Below are 19,609 nucleotides of genomic sequence, written 5' to 3' on the forward strand. Positions count from 1 at the left end.
CGCCAGGGCTACCTGCAAGTTCCCCTTCACCCAGCCAGCCGGGACCTGACAGCATTTGTGACACACGCTGGGGTCTTCAGGTACACACGCATGCCGTTTGGTCTTAGCTCTGCCCCCAGCTGCTTCCAAAAGGTCATGTCCACGATTATGGCTGGGGTCCCAGGGACAGCAGTGTACCTGGATGACATCGTGGTGCATGGGCCAGACCAAGCCACCCACGATGCCCGGTTACACAGAGTGTTTGAGGCTCTCACCAAACATCACCTGACCCTGAACAGCGAGAAATGTCTCTTCTCAGTGCAGACTGTGGACTTCATCGGCTTCCGCCTCTCAGCAGATGGCATTGCACCTCTCTCTTCCAACGTCGAGGCAATACAGCGCATCCCAGAACCGACCTCCGCCGCACAGGTCGCCTCATTCCTGGGAATGACCGCTTATTATTTGCGTTTCCTGCCCAACTACTCTCACACGACAGCACCCCTCCGCCAGCTCCTGAAGAAGGAGGAGCCCTGGGACTGGTCACCACAGTGCGCTGAGTCCTTTTCCATGCTGAAGACACAATTAACCTCACCTCCTGTCCTCGCCCATTTCAGCCTCTCCAGCCCAACCTTCATCACCTGCGACGCCTCCGCTGCTGCAGTTGGAGCTGTCCTGTCGCAGCTTCATGACGGCACAGAGAGACCGATCGCCTTCGCATCTCGGGCCCTGACACCCACAGAGCAGAGGTACTCCGTGGGTGAACGTGAGGCATTGGCCTGTGTGTGGGCATGTGAACGATGGCACATGTATGTCTATGGCCGTCATTTCGCCATCAGGACAGACCACCAGGCCCTCACAACAGTGCTCTCGACGTCGGGCTCGGGTCACAAGCCACTCCGACTCCATCGTTGGGCGGAACGGCTCCGCCAGTACCATTATGACCTCATCTTCACGCCAGGCAGGGAAAATGTGGTGGCAGACCTCCTTTCTCGCTCCATCACAGCCCCAACCCCTTCTGTCCCGTCATACGATGAGGAACCGGCTCTCATCCAAGCGCTCTATACACCGTTACAGCCAGTAGTCACACTGGAGGAACTGAAAACTGAATCGGAAAGAGACCCAATGCTATCCAAGCTGTGCACGTACATCAGAAACGGCTGGCCGTCCTGCATCCCTGAGGAGTTGAAGCCGTTTGCTAGGATAAAAGACGAGCTCTCCTGCTGGGCAGACACTTGTGTCTCGAGGGGGCTCTGCACCGTTATCCCAAACACTCTGCGTGCACGTGTTCTATCAATGGCGCATGAAGGCCACTTGGGAATCGTGAAACTCAAGCAGCGGTGCCGTGAGCTGGTGTGGTGGCCAGCCATCGACCGCGATATAGAGCATCTGGTCCAGGACTGCTCACCATGCCTCCTCAGTGGGAAAACCGGACCCCCGTCAACCCCTCCCCTACAGCCGCTCCCCTGGCCTTCCCGCCCCTGGGAACATGTACAACTGGACATCTGTGGGGAGATCCATGGCCGTGGTGTTCCCCACCACCAGCGCTTCCTGGTGGTCGTGTATGATCTCCACTCCAAGTGGCCGGAGGTGGTGCCGGTGGGGACAGTGACGTCGCACGTCTTAATCCGGATACTGGATGGCCTCTTTTCACGCTGGGGGGTGCCTCGGGCCGTGACGACAGATAATGGACCTCAGATGACGTCTGCAGAGTTCTCTGACTTTCTTGCCAGCAGGGGTGTCAAACACATCCGAACTGCTTTCTACCACCCACAGGCCAATGGTGGAGTAGAGCGTTTCAACGCAACGCTGAAGAACGGAATCCGTGCACACCTGGCTCAAGGCTGTGCATTCGAAGAGGCACTCAACCAGACCTTGCTGCACTACAGAGCGAGCCAACACTCCACCACTCTGGTGTCACCAGCGTTTCTGATGCTCGGCCGAGAATTGGAACTGCCATTGCACAGGCTCCGAGCACCAAATGGAAACTTTCCCAGACCCTCCCTGACCCAAATCCGAGATACTGTTGCCGCGCGGCAGCGGGAGACAAAGGACAGGGTTGACAAGAAGCGCAGGGCGAGGCCACCATCCCTTCAGGTCTCCGACTGGGTCAGGGCTCGACGGCCACACCGACACAACAAGATGGCCTCGTTCTGGTCCGAGCCCAGACAGGTCAGACGCCTTCTCGGCCCCGCCACATTCCTGCTCGACGACGGCTCGCGGTGGCACGCTAGTAGGCTGAGGAAAGTCCCAGCACCCTTCTCTGAGCACACGGCCGAGACACAAGCCCCGTTACCATTCCCCTACACCATGGCCACTGATCCGGGGCCACCCCCAGCCCCGGTTCCACCCCCCGCCCCTGCCCCACCCCCTGCAGCGCCACACCAGGAGGCTGTGGTGCCGGACCCAAGGCCGGTGCGGGCCAGGGCTCGGCCTGTTACCTTGCAGGACTATGTCACAAGTTACCATGCTTAGTTTAGCAGTTTTCGTCACAGACTCTTGCCTAGTACATTTATTCATGCTGTCATGTTGTTCTGCCATTTTGATTATACTTTCAGTTTGGGGGGGGGGGTATGCTGTTGGTTCTTTTGAGGGGGGGAGAAATGTTATGTTCTAATAACACACTGTATACAGGGGGTTTGCTGTATGTTCCTATATAGAGGTTAGGTCCCCTTAAGAGGTGTGGTTATTATGGGATGTTGAGTTTACGCGCGGAGTGCGCTCTAGAACAAGGAAGTATGATCTGTACTGTGTGAGACTTGAGTAAAAGGCAGAGTATGTGTTGACGTTGAAACGTGTGTGCGTGTCAGTCTTTTCCAACACAACAGAATGCCCTACCAACAGACCTCAAGTGTCCCTCCTTCAAAACCGCCATAAAAGAGCACCTGTTTGCAAATGGTAACTGGTCCTATTAACGTCTAATTTGACCATTTGCAGCCGGGTGGTCTTTTTTGGTGGTTTGTATATTATTGTATATGTCTTTAAATGTCTAAATTGAATACATAGGACCACAATGGAACAATAGAAGTTAACGATAGAAGGTGTGTCTGAATGTAATGTCCAGGCAAAGGAAGTAAATTAGGCTGATAATTTGTCTTGTGTTGTGAGTTTAGCAGAGTGTAGTTGTTATGCCTCTGTAAGCAAGCTGCAGACTCATACAGCAAGGTCAAGTAGCTAATCCTTTGTAGGCAAGTGGCAGGCCCAGACATCAAGACGACAAGTGAGAAGGTTTTATGAACGCAGGGAGAATGTTTCTAATATCACTGAGGCGTCAGTGTTCTAGCTAAGGCTGTGACTATGGCCTTGGCGTATAGCAGTAGGAAAGTACTGGGAATGAAAGTTCTGCAGCTACTGGGAATGAAAGTAGCCTTTCATTCCCAGTAGCTGCAGGATGGAACACACGTCATGCTCATAGTTGTTCAGGGCAGTGGTTCTCAAAATCTCAACCTGTGGTTCAGGACCCCACATAATTTTGAGGGGCTCCCCAGATGACAGTGAAGTGACAATTTAATGACTTTTAAGACCTTTTTAATGCCTCAAAAATTACTTTACTGCATCAAAAGTTAATCAACAAACTATACTATAAAACTGGCCAAACACTGGCCAAATTATCAATAAGAAAGAGGCAGCAATTGTGGTAGCCGATCTACAAGCTCACAACGCCTCGCAATGTGAGCTTCTAGATCGGCTACGGTATTTTCACAATATTTATCTGTGGAATCGATTCAAACTAAATGTAATGCCTCAACCCCTACATTCCAAATGCTTGTCAGGGTGGGGGTCCCCAGTTCAAATATGATTATTTTGGGGGGTCACAGCCTGAAAAGGTTTAGAACCACTGGGTCAGGGGAGCAGCACATTTTGTCAGAAGAGAGGCAGAAGAGACCTTCCAGAATCCACATCCACATCTTTTGGTCAGACAGAGGAATGTCAATCCTCAGCATTATCCTAACGTGTATGTATCCTTGTAGAATCGGTATGCTGCCCCAACATCCAGAAAAAACTAGTCATATTGTTGTTGTTCATATTCCATCCTGATTGGCTAAATTTGGCTTCCACAGTTTGCAGGAGTGCTCCGTTTTGAACAAAATGCATGCACATTCCCACTAGGCAGAGAACAGAAGAAATGCCAATTGAACATTTTCAAATCATCATGGTGGCACACTGGCACTATAACATGCTGATTTGCTTTATTGCCTATAACTGCACCGATCTGCGTAAACCTTTGTATGTGCACTCCCTAAAGGCCAAGGAAAATCCTTTGCCCTGCATTTTTCACATGTGCCTTTTATAGCACCACCAGGAGGCCTGTTATGTAAAACACACTTTTTGTGTGTTTTCACACAAATCGGTAAACATGATCTCTATAGTCATGTGATCAATTGAATTGATTGATTTTTGAGCGGTGGTAACCGCTCCAACGTGTGGTTCTGCCCGTGACGTGGGATACGATGTTGAGAAGCAATGTAATGGCTGATGTCACCGACTGGCTGTCCCAGATACACATGTCATTATTGTACTCCGTCTTGTTTTGTGGCGAGCTAATAAATACGCATTTCTGTCCCTTTTTGTCTACGCTAGGCATATAACCTAGATAATCACTAGAGGCAGCCTGCATGGGCACGACACGACATTGAGCTTAGTATTAAAGTGGTTCAAATCATTGTGAGGCTATTAACTAATTTAGCTGGGGACCCCCTAGAACACTCCCAAGGACCCCTGGGGATCCCACTTTGAGAAGCGCTGTGTTAATCAACTGTCATGGGGACACTGGCGACACCTCAATCTACCTTAAGCGCTGCGACTGTGGGCTGGACTGTGAGCGACTGCTCAGGAGGTAGAGCAGGTCGTCCAATGATCCGTGGGTCGGCGGTTCGAATCCCGGCTCCTCCTGTCTACATGTCGAAGTTTCCTTGGGCAAGACACTGAACCCCAAATTGCTTCCGCCGCAATCGGTGTATGAATGGGTGAATGTAATGCACAATCTATGTAAAGCGCCTTGGATAAAGGCGCTATATAAATGCACCATTTACCATTTAGAACAATGGACACTGTCTTGATACTGTTGTATACTTTTGGAAGATTGGGTTACATTTGTACACGCACAGAGCTAAATTAACACTATGGATTTTACTGTTCAAAACCATGTGTCATTATCAAGCACACAGTGTCTGCGTTTAAGGAACTGTTTTGCTTTCCACAGTCCATGTGCATTCTCATAAGGTTCCTTATCCTGTATTGTGTCTGCTGGTGCATGGTACAAGAATAACAAGCATTATTTTAAGGTGCATCAGAACTGAACTGAGAAGACATGCCCAAGCATCATAAATGGAAAAAGGTGACTAGCCCCACCCCCAGCTACCCTCGCGCTTTCAGATTTAAAATGTATACTAACCAGAGTTTAAATACTCCACTCTATAACACATTCTCAACATCTGCTTGAAACTGGCAGAGAATAGGAAGTTGTGGTATTTCCAGGCTTCTATAAATAGCTCCCACCACTGACTGCATACATTACTGTTGGACAGACAGAGTGGCCATTCACCCCCCTCCCCTCAAATACACAACCAAACATCACTTAATTATTTTCCATCCGTGTCAGAAACAAACTAAGGCATGCACAGGCATGACCTCATCCTGAGACAGAAATTATGTCATTGGTGATCTGACCGCCTTAACCTACTTTTATTTTTGTTTCTCCCTGGATCCTGGCTTTATCTCCTAATCACTTGTTCTTTGTGTCACTCTTCCTCTATTTCCCTCACTCCCCCCACCTCTTCCTGCAGTGGAATGTGTGCATCTCAGCAAGTCTGTGATGAAAGTGTGGTTAACAGGGTCTGGTCTGTAAGCAGCCCATGAATGTCAAGCAGCTGGTGGGAGGTCGGAGTGAGAGGAAGTTATCCCAGGACTGGCAGCCTAGGAATCATAGTGCGGGAATGGTACAGTAAACACAAATGACACTTCCTGTCCCAGAGGCTGTGTTTTATGAAAGCCATGCAAAACACACCTCACTTTGCAAATGGCACCCTGTTTTAGCCTTTATGGAAAGTCTTGCGTTTGATTGATCTATGCACTGTATGTTGAGGTCAGATCAGACTCCAGGCAGTTTAGAAACCTGAATGATAACATGAAAAGGAGTTCTGAATTAGAGACAGGTGACCCTGATAGATTACAATGTTTTGTGTCCTTGTAGTAATCTTATTTCAGCAACACTGGATTTTCTGTCGGTCAGATCATTTCAATAATTCCATGGGCGAAAAATGCATAATGCTGTTCTTTCGGGGAGGGCCAGGAAGACCATTAAAGGGGATAGGAGGACTGTTGGAAGGCTTGTAGAAGGGTAGGGTGGGAAACTGCATACAGGAAATGTCTCTTTGGTTGAGTAGCCAAAGTAAATATCATTCAGCTGGCACTTCAGGATATAGCGCCTGGCTTTTATGTGTGTTTAAGTGCTCTTATGCCAAGTTGCCTTGCTTTTAGCTTCACATTGTACATCTCTGTAACTGTCCTATAAGTGGAAAGAACGCCACACTATGGCACAGACACCATTCTAATGTTGCTTCCATGTAAAGAAATCAGTGTATTTCTCACGCCTATGTTGTTATGTTGGTACCACACCAACCAACGCAGATATAGTATTAGGTTGACGATGTCTGAATACAAAATAAATCTGATCACGTGAAAATAACAGTGTGGACACTGGATAATGCTCAGAAGTCAGCTATCGAGGCCAAATTAATGTTATTACTTGTTATTCTTGCCCTAGTGATTGTCTTTATGGACATGGATGCACAAGTGGCCACATTTTCTTACATGAAGAAACACAAATTAAATATCATGTCACCCAAACACGGTGAAATAACACAGATTGTCAATTATTATTATTATGTACACTACTATAAACCCCATACATCCGTACATAATAAAGCGTGCAAAAGGAGCGTCGAACATTGCGAAGTTTGGTAGAGCAGACTCAGCCCCGTCCGAGTTGTAACCCAATAACACAGAATCGTAAATAATGTCAAACCCCATCTCACCCAAACACGGTGACATAGCATGGATGTAAGGAATTGCCAATCCGTGTTATTTAACCATGTTTGGGTGAGATCGGACTGGTAAATATAAATGTAGGCTGCTATACACATTATGTGCACACAACTCTTCTGGAATTTTGGCCACATAAACCCTATATACTTACGTAGTTGAGTGGCATCCCCCACTCGATATTAGGTCCACTTGTATTTCCTTCTGCACCAAATGTATTTATTTAAAATAGCCGATATCGATATACACGCTCTCACAAACAACACATCACGTTGCAATGCATTGTGAACAAGTAGATCGGCTATTTTCACAGAATGCTCGTCCCAGAATAGTTACTTATTGTAACCAACAAAGTAATGAAAGTGACACAAAAGTATCTTTCAGTGTCAAGCTGAATATTGACTTTGCTTGTCTATCCAGAATGATGCATGGGGCTGTTCCACTCACCAAAGCTGTTTCTATACATGACCAAAGAGATTCTATATATAGAGGCGACACTCCCATTAAGTCCCATAGGAACAACCAGCGCCCAGTGCCTCCGCCATATTGGAGTGATGATGTAACTTCCGGTTGCTTTAAAATACATTAAAAAGTCACGCTGTACAAAACACAAACTTGTTTTTATCCTATTCTACTCTCATATATTGATTTACTCATTCGTTTTATTTATCAAATTTATGAATGGATCAAAGCAGAAATTAGTAACATATTCATTCAGAATGTCAGGGTGCATGTGTGCACATGCATGTATATGTAGGCTACGTGCGACCGTGCATGCCATGTTTACATGTGTGTTTGAAGTGTTACATAGAAAGTGCTGCCGCCATATTGGAGTGATGCGCCATCTAGTGGTGATTCCAAATATTTGAGGACTGTCGCCTCTTTATATAGAATCTCTTTGACATGACTAGTGTTTCTCCACATGTGGACAGGACACCACATCTATGGCAGTGTCTTGGGGAGAATGCGCGTCCCCCTCAGATGTGTTTAGATTTATATGTCCCCGCAGCTGTTGAACATTAGCCTGACCCCTTCGTTTACTATGGAGCCCAAAGCCAGTCTTTGAGAAAAGACACACATACTGTGTCTTCTTGACCTTTTAGTCCTTTCTCTCCGGTAAATAAATAAAAATAAATAAAAACGTCTGGGTTTCCGAGGTTACTTTAAAGCTGGCATCCCTATTTTGGGCATGCATGTCATTACTGTCTGTAGGTGAGACATTTCAAAAGATTTCAAAATGAATTCAGTTTACAGTTGCAGCTTGATTGAAACTTTCAAAACAACGCTGCCTTTTTCACCACACATTCCTGTCATCAACAACAAGTGCAGTGTAAACTCCCAAGCGGTGGGACACAGACATAGAGCTGACTGCAGGCAGGGACCAAAATAATATGTCATATAGTGTGGCTTTGCGTGATGTCTAAGGCCTCACTCACACTGTTGCAACATGCATACATTTGTCTTGTGTCTTGTCCGTGTTTAATGGCCGCCCCCCAATGCATTTCCAATGGAAGTCACATGGTTTGACAAAACATTTTTGTTTGATGCGGGGGAGGGGGGGACAACAGCCATCAAACTAAAATGTTTTGTCAAACCATGTGACTTCTATTGGAAATGCATTGGGGCGGCCATTAAACACGGACAAGACAAATGTTGTATGCATGTTGCAACAGTGTGAGTGAGGCCTAAGCGTCTTGTCTACTAGTCAGTGTGTAGTTGTGTACGCTTTCTGGATCAGACTAGACGTTGACTAATCTTTCCTTTCATTGGCCGAAGACCAGCCAACCTCCCCAGCAGAATGTTCCTGTAAGAACAGGCCCCTTCCCAAACTAACACACACACACGGCCGCATGCACGCACAGCCGTGCACACGCACACACACACACACACACTACACGTTGTTTGCAATGACATCATAGGAGTGCACAGACATAGGGCTGCCAATTCTGTCTTTCATGTGGTCATGTGCCAAATAAATCATCCTTGCTGATTGGCTAGGTCTTTTATCTCCCAAGTTCCCAACAGGAAGTTCCTTAGGGCTCCAGTCTCGACTCTCTAAATCTGTGTCTCATTTGGAGAGGACACTTAAAGGACCACTTCACCACTTTTCAACTTCTCTTCCTATAATTGGTCCTAACTAATGTTCATGATAAAATACCACAATTTTTTCCTACTCAGTCTGTCTCATAGGAAGGCTGTGGGCAGTTCAGAAACCCGTCCACCAGTGACAGCATCGATGGTGAATCCAAGCTAATAGAAGCGGAAGGCTTTCTTTTCCTGAAAAGTTGCAATTCAAAAGTTGAAGCCATCATTCTCACGATAATACAAATCTAAATATATTTTAAAACAAATCTTGTTTAAAAAAAATCTGCCTAATGATGATGTCACTGGTGGACGGGTGTCCGAACTGCCCAAAGCCCTCCTATGAGACACAGACTGAGTAGGAGAAAATGGTGGTGTTTTATCATGAACATTAGTGAGGACCAATTATATGAAGAGATGTTGAAAAGTGGTGAAGTGGTCCTTTAACAGCACAGGGCGCATGAGAGCATCATCTTTTGTTTTCTCAGTTGGACATAAAACACTAAAATGTGTAAAACTGCTCATAACCCTTGTCTTCCAGTAGGTCTTCAGAACCTCTGTGTCCAGGGATTGTAACCAAACAAGAAAGACGTCTCACTAGCACCGACTTGGTGGTGTTGGTGTTTATTATTTTGCATTTGGTTTTACATAAAAAACACCTACATAAAGGCACGTCTATTTCCCCAAAAAAACAACACCTGTGCCTACCATAGTACCATGTCTTGGGTTGCTGCTACTCACATTGTTTGGATAGCATTCTGGTAGAGAAGGGCACTGATAAAATGTTCATGCCTAGACAAGTTTACAAAACAAAAGCTTTGGGTTGTTTGAATAGATGAAAACAGCTGTCAAAGAGTCTGTCACACTTCAATAATAATTGGAATACTTGCTGCCATATAAAAACATACATAAAATATATATACTTTAACTACTGAAAGCCTTAAGCACGGACGGACTACAAGGAGACAAACTTTGTCCTCTCTTTTTTTGTGTCTTGAGAAAGAAAGGGGCTTCATGCCTGTTGTTCTCCCACCGGAATGCCTCTCCTGCCATGCTGTGTTTGTGTGTCGGGGGTGGGGGATCCACCCCGAAACTTTCTGCACCCCCCATAAACAGCCCCGATGACATAAACCACGGCGCCCAGGCAGGCGAACACAGACGCGGCCAAGTAGACCTTATACAGGCAAAAGTGCTTGTACTGCTCCAGGTTGCAATAGTCGTTTTTCTTGGTCTTGTAAATGATCACACCTATCGCCGGTAGGTAGAGCACGGCGGCTACCACGTCGTGCACAAAGTTAGTAAGCATCCAGCGGTCCCCGCCCAGGATGGGGACGAGGTCCTGCTTGTCCAGAAGTGTGATGAAGAAAAGGGCGAGGGTGAGGAGCCAAAACAGGACAGCGACGAACAGCACAAAGTGGATGGATCCTTCATATTTATTGGCGGCGATGGTGACCCAAAGCCCAGCTCCACACAAAATCTGCAGGATACGGATGATCCCCATGAAACTTTTCAGGAACCCCAGGAAATTCCTTCTCACCTGCGGCTGGGGAGGTTGGGGTGCCATCTCTCATCCGTTCACTCTCGCTCCCCTTTTCCAAACAGTCAGGGCGGGTGCCTTCTGCCAGCTGCAAACAGCTGGGAAAAAGTTGAGGAAAAACGGGGGGGAAATAATGAAAGTCTCTGTTGTGCTCAAACGTGGGGCAAAATTAGGGAAAGTCTGATAAAAGAAAGAACTGCTTGTTCTTTCTACAACCCCGGGGTTTTGAAATGAAAATTCTTCTGTTTCGTCTTTTCCGTTTCCTCTGATGAATGCAGCGTAATGTCTGTGTCGGGGGCTGGGAGATGGGAAAGGGGGAGGTTTGTAATTCAAAGCCTGCTCCTCCTTAAGGAAGCTGGAGTTGAATCATATCCATCCAAACATCTCTGCAGTGTAGTAGGCCCAGTGTTGTCCAATTTTCTCTCTCTCTCTCTCTGTACAGACTGTAGGCATATGTGTGGAAAAGAGAGACACAGAGGGAAAGAAAGACAGACAGAGAGGAGACAGATAGCCTACACAGAGACAGTAGTGAGTGAGGGAGGGAGGGAGAGAGGGATGAGATAGAGGGGTGACTTTTTTCTAAGGTAGTTTTTCATAATAGGCTATATACTATTTGATTGTGGCAGCGGTGGCCGAACGGATTGCGGAGCGGTCTTGATACCGGAAGGTCGCCAGTTCGAATCAGCCCTTGAACAAGGCATTGAACCACTACGATGAAATGTTCTATGAGCAGGGCCTGGCTGGAAACAAGTTATTGAGCTTAGCCCAGATACCCTGGGTAAATATAGTAATCATTTCATTTCATTTCATTGCTAAGTTGCAATGTGAGACAATTCTCTGTTTACACATTTCTTTATATTGTTTTTATTGTTTTATTTCACACTTGCTTTGCCAATGTAAACATTATGTTTCCCTTCCAATGCTAAAAGACCCTTTGAGCCACACAGACTTTTGTAATGTATGTTTGATTTGAATTGAGAGGGTCAGAGAGGGAGGGGGGAGCACTACCTTTAAATATTATTTGAAAAATAGTTTTACTTTTGCCTACTATGTATTTTTGTTATTAAGTGTTATTTAAGGCCTACACATTATAGAATCTAAGGTGGTTTCATTATTTTTGTTTCACACACTTAAAACGAGACGTGTTTTGCTCACAAGGACATTTTTTATTTGTCTGTCACATAATGCTTGACGCGGGACAGCCTGCCGGGAGGGTCGATTCCTGTCCCGATTGACGTCAATGGATTACTCCCGCTGGCCAAACTCGCGAATAGCCGATCTGCAAGCTCACAACGCGTCACGTCGCGACGCGTTGTGAGCTTGCAGATCGGCTATTCTCGGCACGGGACACCGCTACGTGGCCGAGGGGCGGAGCAAAGCAGCGATGCGCCGCCCTTCCAGCAGCAGTTATTGGTGGGAATAAAGCCCGTGTCCGCCCACAAAGGAGGGAACGGACGGTGTGTGTGAGCTCATCTATAATTCTATGGCTCTCATTGGCTAGTCGGTCGCCAGTGGTAACCGAGTCCGACACCAGTCCGGATCAGATTGCAGGTCATGATAGTGTAACTACAAATACAGTGTCACTTGTCAGTGTAGTGTATTGGCCATAATTACAGTCGCATTGTTTGTCTTTAGCACATAATATTATATAGACGAGAGTCACATTTAAAAGAACAATGCTGTAGGAGTGAATTGCTTTGGAAACAGAAGTTCCTTTTGGGGGTAAGTCAAAATCTAACGTGTTTTCATTTTACTTATTCATTACGTCGAGTCCTCCCGTGACCTATGTTTTTTTTACACAATCCTCTGCATGCTGTAGTAAATGTTTCAGTATGATTAGCCATGGTTCACATGACGCTCGATTATGTCATGTTTCAGGGCTACAGTATGACATACTGTCAAATTGGTACATGTTATCTGTAGCCTATTGTTTGGAGACAAAGAAAACCTGAGCAGCTGGCGGTTTCTCTGGTATGCTATGGCTATTACGTTAGAAAACGTAAGCCGGTCGAATGTTCGTCTTTTTCAAAGACAAACGCATGTCAATAATGTTGGCCTCGGGGAGGTCAGGTCACAAATAGGGCTAGTCAATAATTCAATTCAATTCCAAGGAGCTTTATTGGCACGAGAAAACATTTGTTTGCAATGCCAAAGCCAGTGACATACGGTATACAAACATTACACCAATGCATGAAAACTAGAAGAAATCATGTGTAAACAGTTGTCACAGTCACTCACATTGCAATTTGGAAGACTAGCTTACAAAATATAGAAATGTTAATTTGCTATGGCAAGGGTAGCTTGGTATAAATCTTTTTGAAACAAATTACATCAATAATATAACACCTTTTACATGTAAAAGTTATTTATAAACCACTTTGAGATGCAATCTGCATTGTTCCTCAACACAACACAACATTGTCATCAAATCTATTGGGGTTACACTTACAGGAGAGCATGACCCTGACCCTAGATTAGTTAGAGCTGTTGTAGTCCAACAGCTGTTGACACTCATTAGCAGAAAAACTAGCAATCACTATCCTAGTTATTCGGCAAACTAACACCTGTCTGTCACTGTCCCACTGCAAACCATGTAACCCTAATGTAACTAACAAGAGAGCAAGCAACCATCTGCAGTGTAATGGGCTTTAAAGCACAGCTCTCCTCGTTCCTAAAGTAGGATTAAAGACTCGGAGCAGTTAGTCACTGTGTACAGTATAGGTTCTCACATCTATCATGCTGTTGTTGCATAATAGTTAGTTACATGATAACTTCCCTCTCTCTCAACCTGTCTTCCTGTCTTACAATTGAGAGACTCGCCTACACTATCAAACGTGAAAGTCAGATTTTCTATGAAATATGTGGTCTTACATCTTCCATGAAAAGGCGTGTTGTCCTGACAGTGTTTACTTGTTGTTAGGTATGGGCTGATACCAAGATGAATAGTTTTAAAGGACTGTAAGTCTGAGAACATGAGACCAAACTTAAACCCAAATGTAGTGCTGTCTTTTACCTTTAAAATGAGTGAATTGCCCTTTAAATCCTGAATTTACCAAGACAGCTTCTTGAACCATAAAAAATTGAAAGCCCTTAAAAAGTAATTTGAAGACGCAGACGCAAGAAACTTAGGAGAAGTGTTTAAGGTTTAAACAATATTTTAGTAGGTATTAGTCAATTTACAGAGAAATGTGTTTCGGATACACCGAATTCTCTTCTTCTGATCATTGTTCATGGCTTAGTACTGGAGATGACGTTAGTTTGTTGACATTAATCATTGGCTGGAAATGATTCCATGTCCGCGATGTCGGATGACCAGGTCCATGGTTGGCGATGGTTGGCGAGCGCTCATTGGTCCAGCACATTGATGATGGTGAAGGCGTCGTGACGTAGCCGTCACAAGATAGGAAATGTGTCGACTCCTCAGTTGGGTGCGTTGCCCTGGCAGCCTGACTCTCTCACCCTGCACCTACCCTTTCACTGAGTTAATGGATCCTCAACTCTCAACAAGGTCACGGGCCTGATAAGAATGGCAGCTGTGTGCAGAATTAAAAACAGTGCCTACAGTATAGCCAGCTTACTGACTGGGGAAAGACAGCGAGCGGCAGAAATGTATCTTATTACTGATAAAATAGGCAACAGAACGGAGACATATTTTGGTCATAAACATGGTGCAAACACCGAAACAGGACCTAGGCCTCGATGATATGGGCCTATCTCTGCTGACAAACAGGATATGGTGAAGTGTCAAACTTGACATGATGTGTAAACAACATATCAATTTTTATCCATCACTTGTATTCTCACTACTTACAATAAGCCCTATTTGCTTTGTCCTATGGCGATTCAGGCGAATAGTGTAAAGGGGAGATTATTACATTTCTGGGGCTTTTTGCCTTTTATTGATAGAGTAAGTGCAGACAGGAAACGAGGAGAGAGAGAGACGCATTAGAAGCCTAGGTGCCCGGGCCACTAGGCCGGCCTAGGCCTTAAAATGGGAGATCTACAAGCACACAGCACACTGAGCATGTAGATCTGCTATTTTGGTCAAATTAGGGATGCAAGGTTGAAAGTGGTACCAGCAGCATATCTATTTTTTTCAAGGTTTCAATGGTGCCTTCTTTTTTATTGCACCTTTATCCGAAGCACTTTACAATGTGCATTACATTCACACACACACATTTACACATCCACAGCAGAGGAAACCATGCAGTGCACCAACCTGCTAATTGGGAGCAGTTAGCGATTCAGTGTCTAGCTGCCCTCTGGGTTAGTGTCGACACTTTGACACTTGTAGAGGCAACTGCGGATTGAACTGTGAACCTTCCAATAGGCCTATCTCACAGCCCGTTTTTCACGCCCACTTCCGGTAAATAGTGGTGACTTTAACATGAGCATTTACACGTTTTTTTCTCTGGAGAATCTAAGTACATTTTCTAATGTAAAAATGTGACAGACCAATATTATTATGAAGCAAACAATATGGTAAATCAGCTCGAACAGATAGAACAAACCTTACCTTGAGAAAACAAAAGTTGTAGACTTCTTAAATTACCTCTGTTAACATGAAGCGTCTATGGAGTGACGTCACGCTATCACCACTAACCCCGAAAGGGGGCGTATTAAGGGGGGCGGGGAAATTCTGTGAGATAGGCTTATTCCCAAGTGGCTGCTCTAACTCCTGAGCCACTGCCTAGGCTGCTATGGCTGGGCTGAACGTTGGTAACTGTGATATGGACTAGGCCCTATAGAGCGTCGCAGTCCCGCCCCCTTTCATGTCGACGCCAGGCCCAGGAAATAATTCCCAATGCATTTTTCCCATAGACATTTCAAAAAGTATTTATTTAAAGGACCTATACCATAAAATTCAACTTTTTCAATTTCTTTTGTGTTTTTGGGGCTCCCATATGTGTTTTCTATCCCCACAAATAACCAATTTTGAACAATCAGGCTTTCATATCATATGGTTGCTTTAATGGAGCTCTCAGGAACAGCTCAACTGATTTTGTCCTCATCGTGATGTCATCAATGTCACCCTACTTTGTATAATTCCTCCTCTGTCTTGTTTTAATTTCCCCCACCAGAGCAGAGCCAGTGTGTGGTTAGGATGGACACCCAGGCCTCTTCTCATTCGTCCTCCACGGTGGCTGGTCCCGCCATGGTGGCGTGGCGTCTTGCTGAGCGGAGAGGCAGGAAGGCCGGCTCGGGGAACATCTTCGGCGGAGTGAACCTGTGGCAGCTTCAGAGGTTGTTCAGAGTGGCGGGGGACCAGGATGCAGAGCAGAGGGCCCAGCTGGTCTGGGGCCACAGGGACGAGGCTGAGCTGGCTCAGGCACTGATAGGGCTGAGGGCCCGGAGCCGGCGGCGGGGCCTCAGAGCCGAGGGGAGAGACGCACTGGGCTCACGCTGGATGCAAGCCTTCAATCACCTCAGGTAGAAAAGCTAAGAGGCCGATGATTGTGCATGCCAACATGTGCATGCTGCTCATGCATGCAGAATTAGTCTCATGCACACGCCCACACGCACATTTTTGAATGCCTGCTGAGTAAGCCAAGCAAATACGTGAGATCTTCTGAGAACTTATGTAAACCTTATGAAATTGCGAACATAACGCCACTGGAACAATCTAAGCTTAACATTGAGTTCAATACCTGCCTGAACTCATTGGCTTTTAAAGCCTCTTGAGTCTTAATACAATAAGGTTTCAACAAAAGTCTCTTTGTTGTTCAGGATTGCTGAGGTTTCACCAAGCAGCCAGGCAAAGGACCCTGTGGAGGACAGTAACTCAGAGGGAGGAGGACATGGTAACCCAGAGCCACAATCATGGACGCTGAAAGGGACAGAAAGAGGAGGTGCCGAGGCCACAGATAGTCAGAGACCAGCAGGGACCCCTGAGAGACCATCCAGGACAGGGTTAAGGAGTGGAAGAGCTAAAGACCCAGAGCGATACCTTCACCGCATCCTGCATTGACATTTGAGACCTCCGGAGAGGTGGAACTCCGTCTCATTTTGACTGTCTACTTGAAACAGTCAGATTATTGTACTGCAACACTATTCAGATGTTTTGGTACCAGTATGTATGCACACTTAACCACTTAAGCCCGATTTATTTTGCATGAGACACAAAATTCCTGAACGATGTTCCACTCAAATGTTGGGTGGTTATGCAGCTACCTGCGTATGATACAAGTCGAGTCCTGAATATGCAATATTTATATATATTGCACTAGAGAAATGCCTTTATATCAAACTGGCGGTTGGTAAAATAGATCTATATATTACACTGATATTGCTGACCTACAGTATATTTTTGGAAATACAGTAGTTCATACTTCATAGCGCCTCACGATGCAACATGCTGTGAGCTTGTAGATTGTAGTTGTTTTTGCAATTGGTCGTACGTCAAAGTATATAGGACTTAAGTGGTTAATCTATTGGCAGAATCTGGAAAAATAGTTTGGGTTTGTCCGTTGCCATTCAGTGAGAGGTCATGAAATCACTTCTGGTTGGCACAAAAGCAACATAAAGATGGACAATATTTGGACTTAAATATAATTATAGAGGTAGCTATTGTATAGGCCCTAGGCCTATATCCTCCAGAAAACCACGCACACTGCTATGCCCTAGCAGTGGGCGTGGTTTTCTGGTTCTACTGAAACATTGCCTTTTTTACAGAATCAAATGTTTTATGGTCATGAATCACCAGGATCCTGGATGGCTTGATTCTAGCTTAGAATAATTGATATAAATATTTTTGTAATTCTCTATGGGATTTTTCAGTGGAACCAAAACAAATCACTATTAGATCTTTAACCCTTATATATCTTTTACTCTTGAGAGTATGAAATGAAACCAAATGGACCTGTAAGAATGCATTTGGTTTCATTTTACGCTCTCAAGAGTTAAATTATTGTTAAACATCTACACAATTAGAGAATGTAGAAGAATTGTTATTTTGATCAACGTTTGCCTGTTATCTCTCCTAATGGTACCAACATCAATACAGCATGGAATTGTGTAGAAAAATGGTGTATAAAAACAGCTAACAGCTAAATGTCATCAAATGGTCCATGGCTCAGATGCTGAATAAATAATGGACCTTGATATGAAAAGGGTTAAAAACCACTGTCCTATACTATTCTGCCAAAGTTCAACATTGCTTTATTTAATAAATATCCTGTTTAGTTGGAGAAAGAAAGAGTATACAAATGTTGCACAGCTGTTGGGGAAAAGCAACATGGATTGCATAACAGTAAGGGTAAAGTGCATCACAGTGTTAAGGACCACAGCAGTCCAGTGTTCTGACATGTATAGCTTTTTATTGTCATTGTACACTTGACATTAGGCTGCTGACCATTTACCAAAGTTATACAGGTGGTTTGTTAGATACAACTATAATAGGCTCTGTGCATAACGCCAGTCCTGGGCTTCCAGAAGGTGGCATAACTGTTTCAGGTTCCCATAGCTTCATTTGATTCAGCAGCATATTTGAACAGGGAACACACACAAAAGTGTTATTTGTCATTCCTGTTCAAATCCGCTGCAGTACCAAGTTATGTGACACTGAACCAGAACAGGAGACGGGTATGCCACCTTCTGACAACCTGGGAACACTACATCTCAGAGCCAAATGTTGTACTTTTTATTCCACTACAATTACAGCATTTGACAGCTTTGGTCACTTGTTACTTTTCAGATTTAAACACTTAAGTCCTACCTATGTCATAGTCATACTTCGACTATTCGAAAGAAAAAAAGCCTATTACAGGGCAGGACATGAGCTTGTGCTATTTAACAAGCTTGACAATTTACAATTTGAGTACCCTGGTACTGTAAGTATATTTTGATGCCAATACTTTTGTACATCTTGTTTAATCAAATTCAGTTCATGCAAATGTTATTGTTCTTTGTAATTGGTTGTATTTGACAATCTTGTACAATATATTCTCTTAAAAGGTCAAAAACTAAATCTTTCTTGATGATTTGGTTGCAGTTTGATTAAATGACTTGGAATAGTTACATCCGCAGTTGTCTTGGAAAAAAAGGCTTTACACAGCAAAAATGAGAAAAAAGAAAAGCAAAAGCATAAAACGTACATTAAAATAATAGCAAAAACATAAAACAACATTAGAATAATAGCAAAATAGGCAGTGAATCAGGCAAAAACAGCGAGGGCATGAATTACAACACAGATTTCAAAATCAACTGAAAGCAATAGATTAGTTAGTAGATTACATTTCAACATGACCTTTTTATTCTGCTTCACAATGTTCACTATAGCTTTCGGTAAAGGTTATTTTCCAGCGACTGGACCTTTAGCTGCTCCACTTTTTTTATCCTAGCTGGGGCATCCTCCTGAGTACAGGCTTTTAGAGTTTCTTCATTCTAGCTAGGCAGATAATAAAACACAAACAATTCAGTGTCAAAACGTTGTGAGCAGACAGAAGAATAAGAAAATAAGTAGATAGATAGATAGATAGATAGATGGAACTAGGCTACACTACACTAAGCTAACTTCATTGTAGGCTATAGGCATTTTCAAGTCTTTATTTGATAGTGACAGTTAAGAGAGGAGACATGAAATGGCTGGGTAGAGATGGGTTAAGAACATGCAGAAAAATGCCTCAGATTGGAGTCGAACTTAGGCCGGCTCCGAGTGGAATAGTAAGAGAGTGGCGACACGCTTTGATCTTGCCGCAATTAAAGCGGGTGCCTATGGGCTAGTTCCAAACATTGGAACTATCCCATTGAGATAGAATGAGCACTTCCATATTCCATTGTTACAATGGGAGTCTACGCTCATACTATTCCACTCGGGGCCGGCTGTGCAAGGATTGAGCATTAATGTGTGCCCTCTACCAGGTGAGCATGAGGCACCAGGGTACCTCTGGCAATCTCCACCTATATATTCAATTAGCTCCGTTTGGAACCTCAATATCTACGCTTTAGCTCCAAGATGAGGTTCCGCGGAAA

At 44.7% G+C, this 19,609-nt stretch overlaps 2 protein-coding genes across 4 annotated transcripts; one reads left to right on the forward strand and one right to left on the reverse strand.

Annotated features, from left to right (window-relative positions):
- Nucleotides 1-5,871: 5,871 nt before the first annotated feature.
- LOC306931745 (uncharacterized protein) lies at nt 5,872-18,655 on the forward strand. 3 transcript variants are annotated; one of them, XM_079513335.1, is made up of 3 exons: nt 5,872-5,915; nt 15,721-16,069; nt 16,367-18,655. In XM_079513335.1, the coding sequence occupies exons 2-3, from the start codon at nt 15,744-15,746 to the stop codon at nt 16,605-16,607; spliced, it is 567 nt and encodes a 188-aa protein (XP_079369461.1). In that variant the 5' UTR covers nt 5,872-5,915; nt 15,721-15,743; the 3' UTR covers nt 16,608-18,655. The 3 variants fall into 3 exon arrangements, with proteins under 3 accessions (XP_079369461.1, XP_079369459.1, XP_079369460.1); XM_079513333.1 differs by lacking the exon at nt 5,872-5,915 and adding an exon at nt 12,190-12,361; XM_079513334.1 differs by lacking the exon at nt 5,872-5,915 and adding an exon at nt 12,190-12,361 and having other exon boundaries at nt 15,726-16,069.
- On the reverse strand, nt 9,691-10,938 carry marveld1 (MARVEL domain containing 1). The gene has a single exon (XM_079511793.1). The coding sequence runs from the start codon at nt 10,664-10,666 to the stop codon at nt 10,115-10,117; it is 552 nt and encodes a 183-aa protein (XP_079367919.1). The 5' UTR covers nt 10,667-10,938; the 3' UTR covers nt 9,691-10,114.
- Nucleotides 18,656-19,609: the final 954 nt, after the last annotated feature.

The sequence above is a fragment of the Electrona antarctica genome, assembly GCF_951216825.1.
Source record: "Electrona antarctica genome assembly, chromosome: 10".
Taxonomy (NCBI): domain Eukaryota; kingdom Metazoa; phylum Chordata; class Actinopteri; order Myctophiformes; family Myctophidae; genus Electrona; species Electrona antarctica.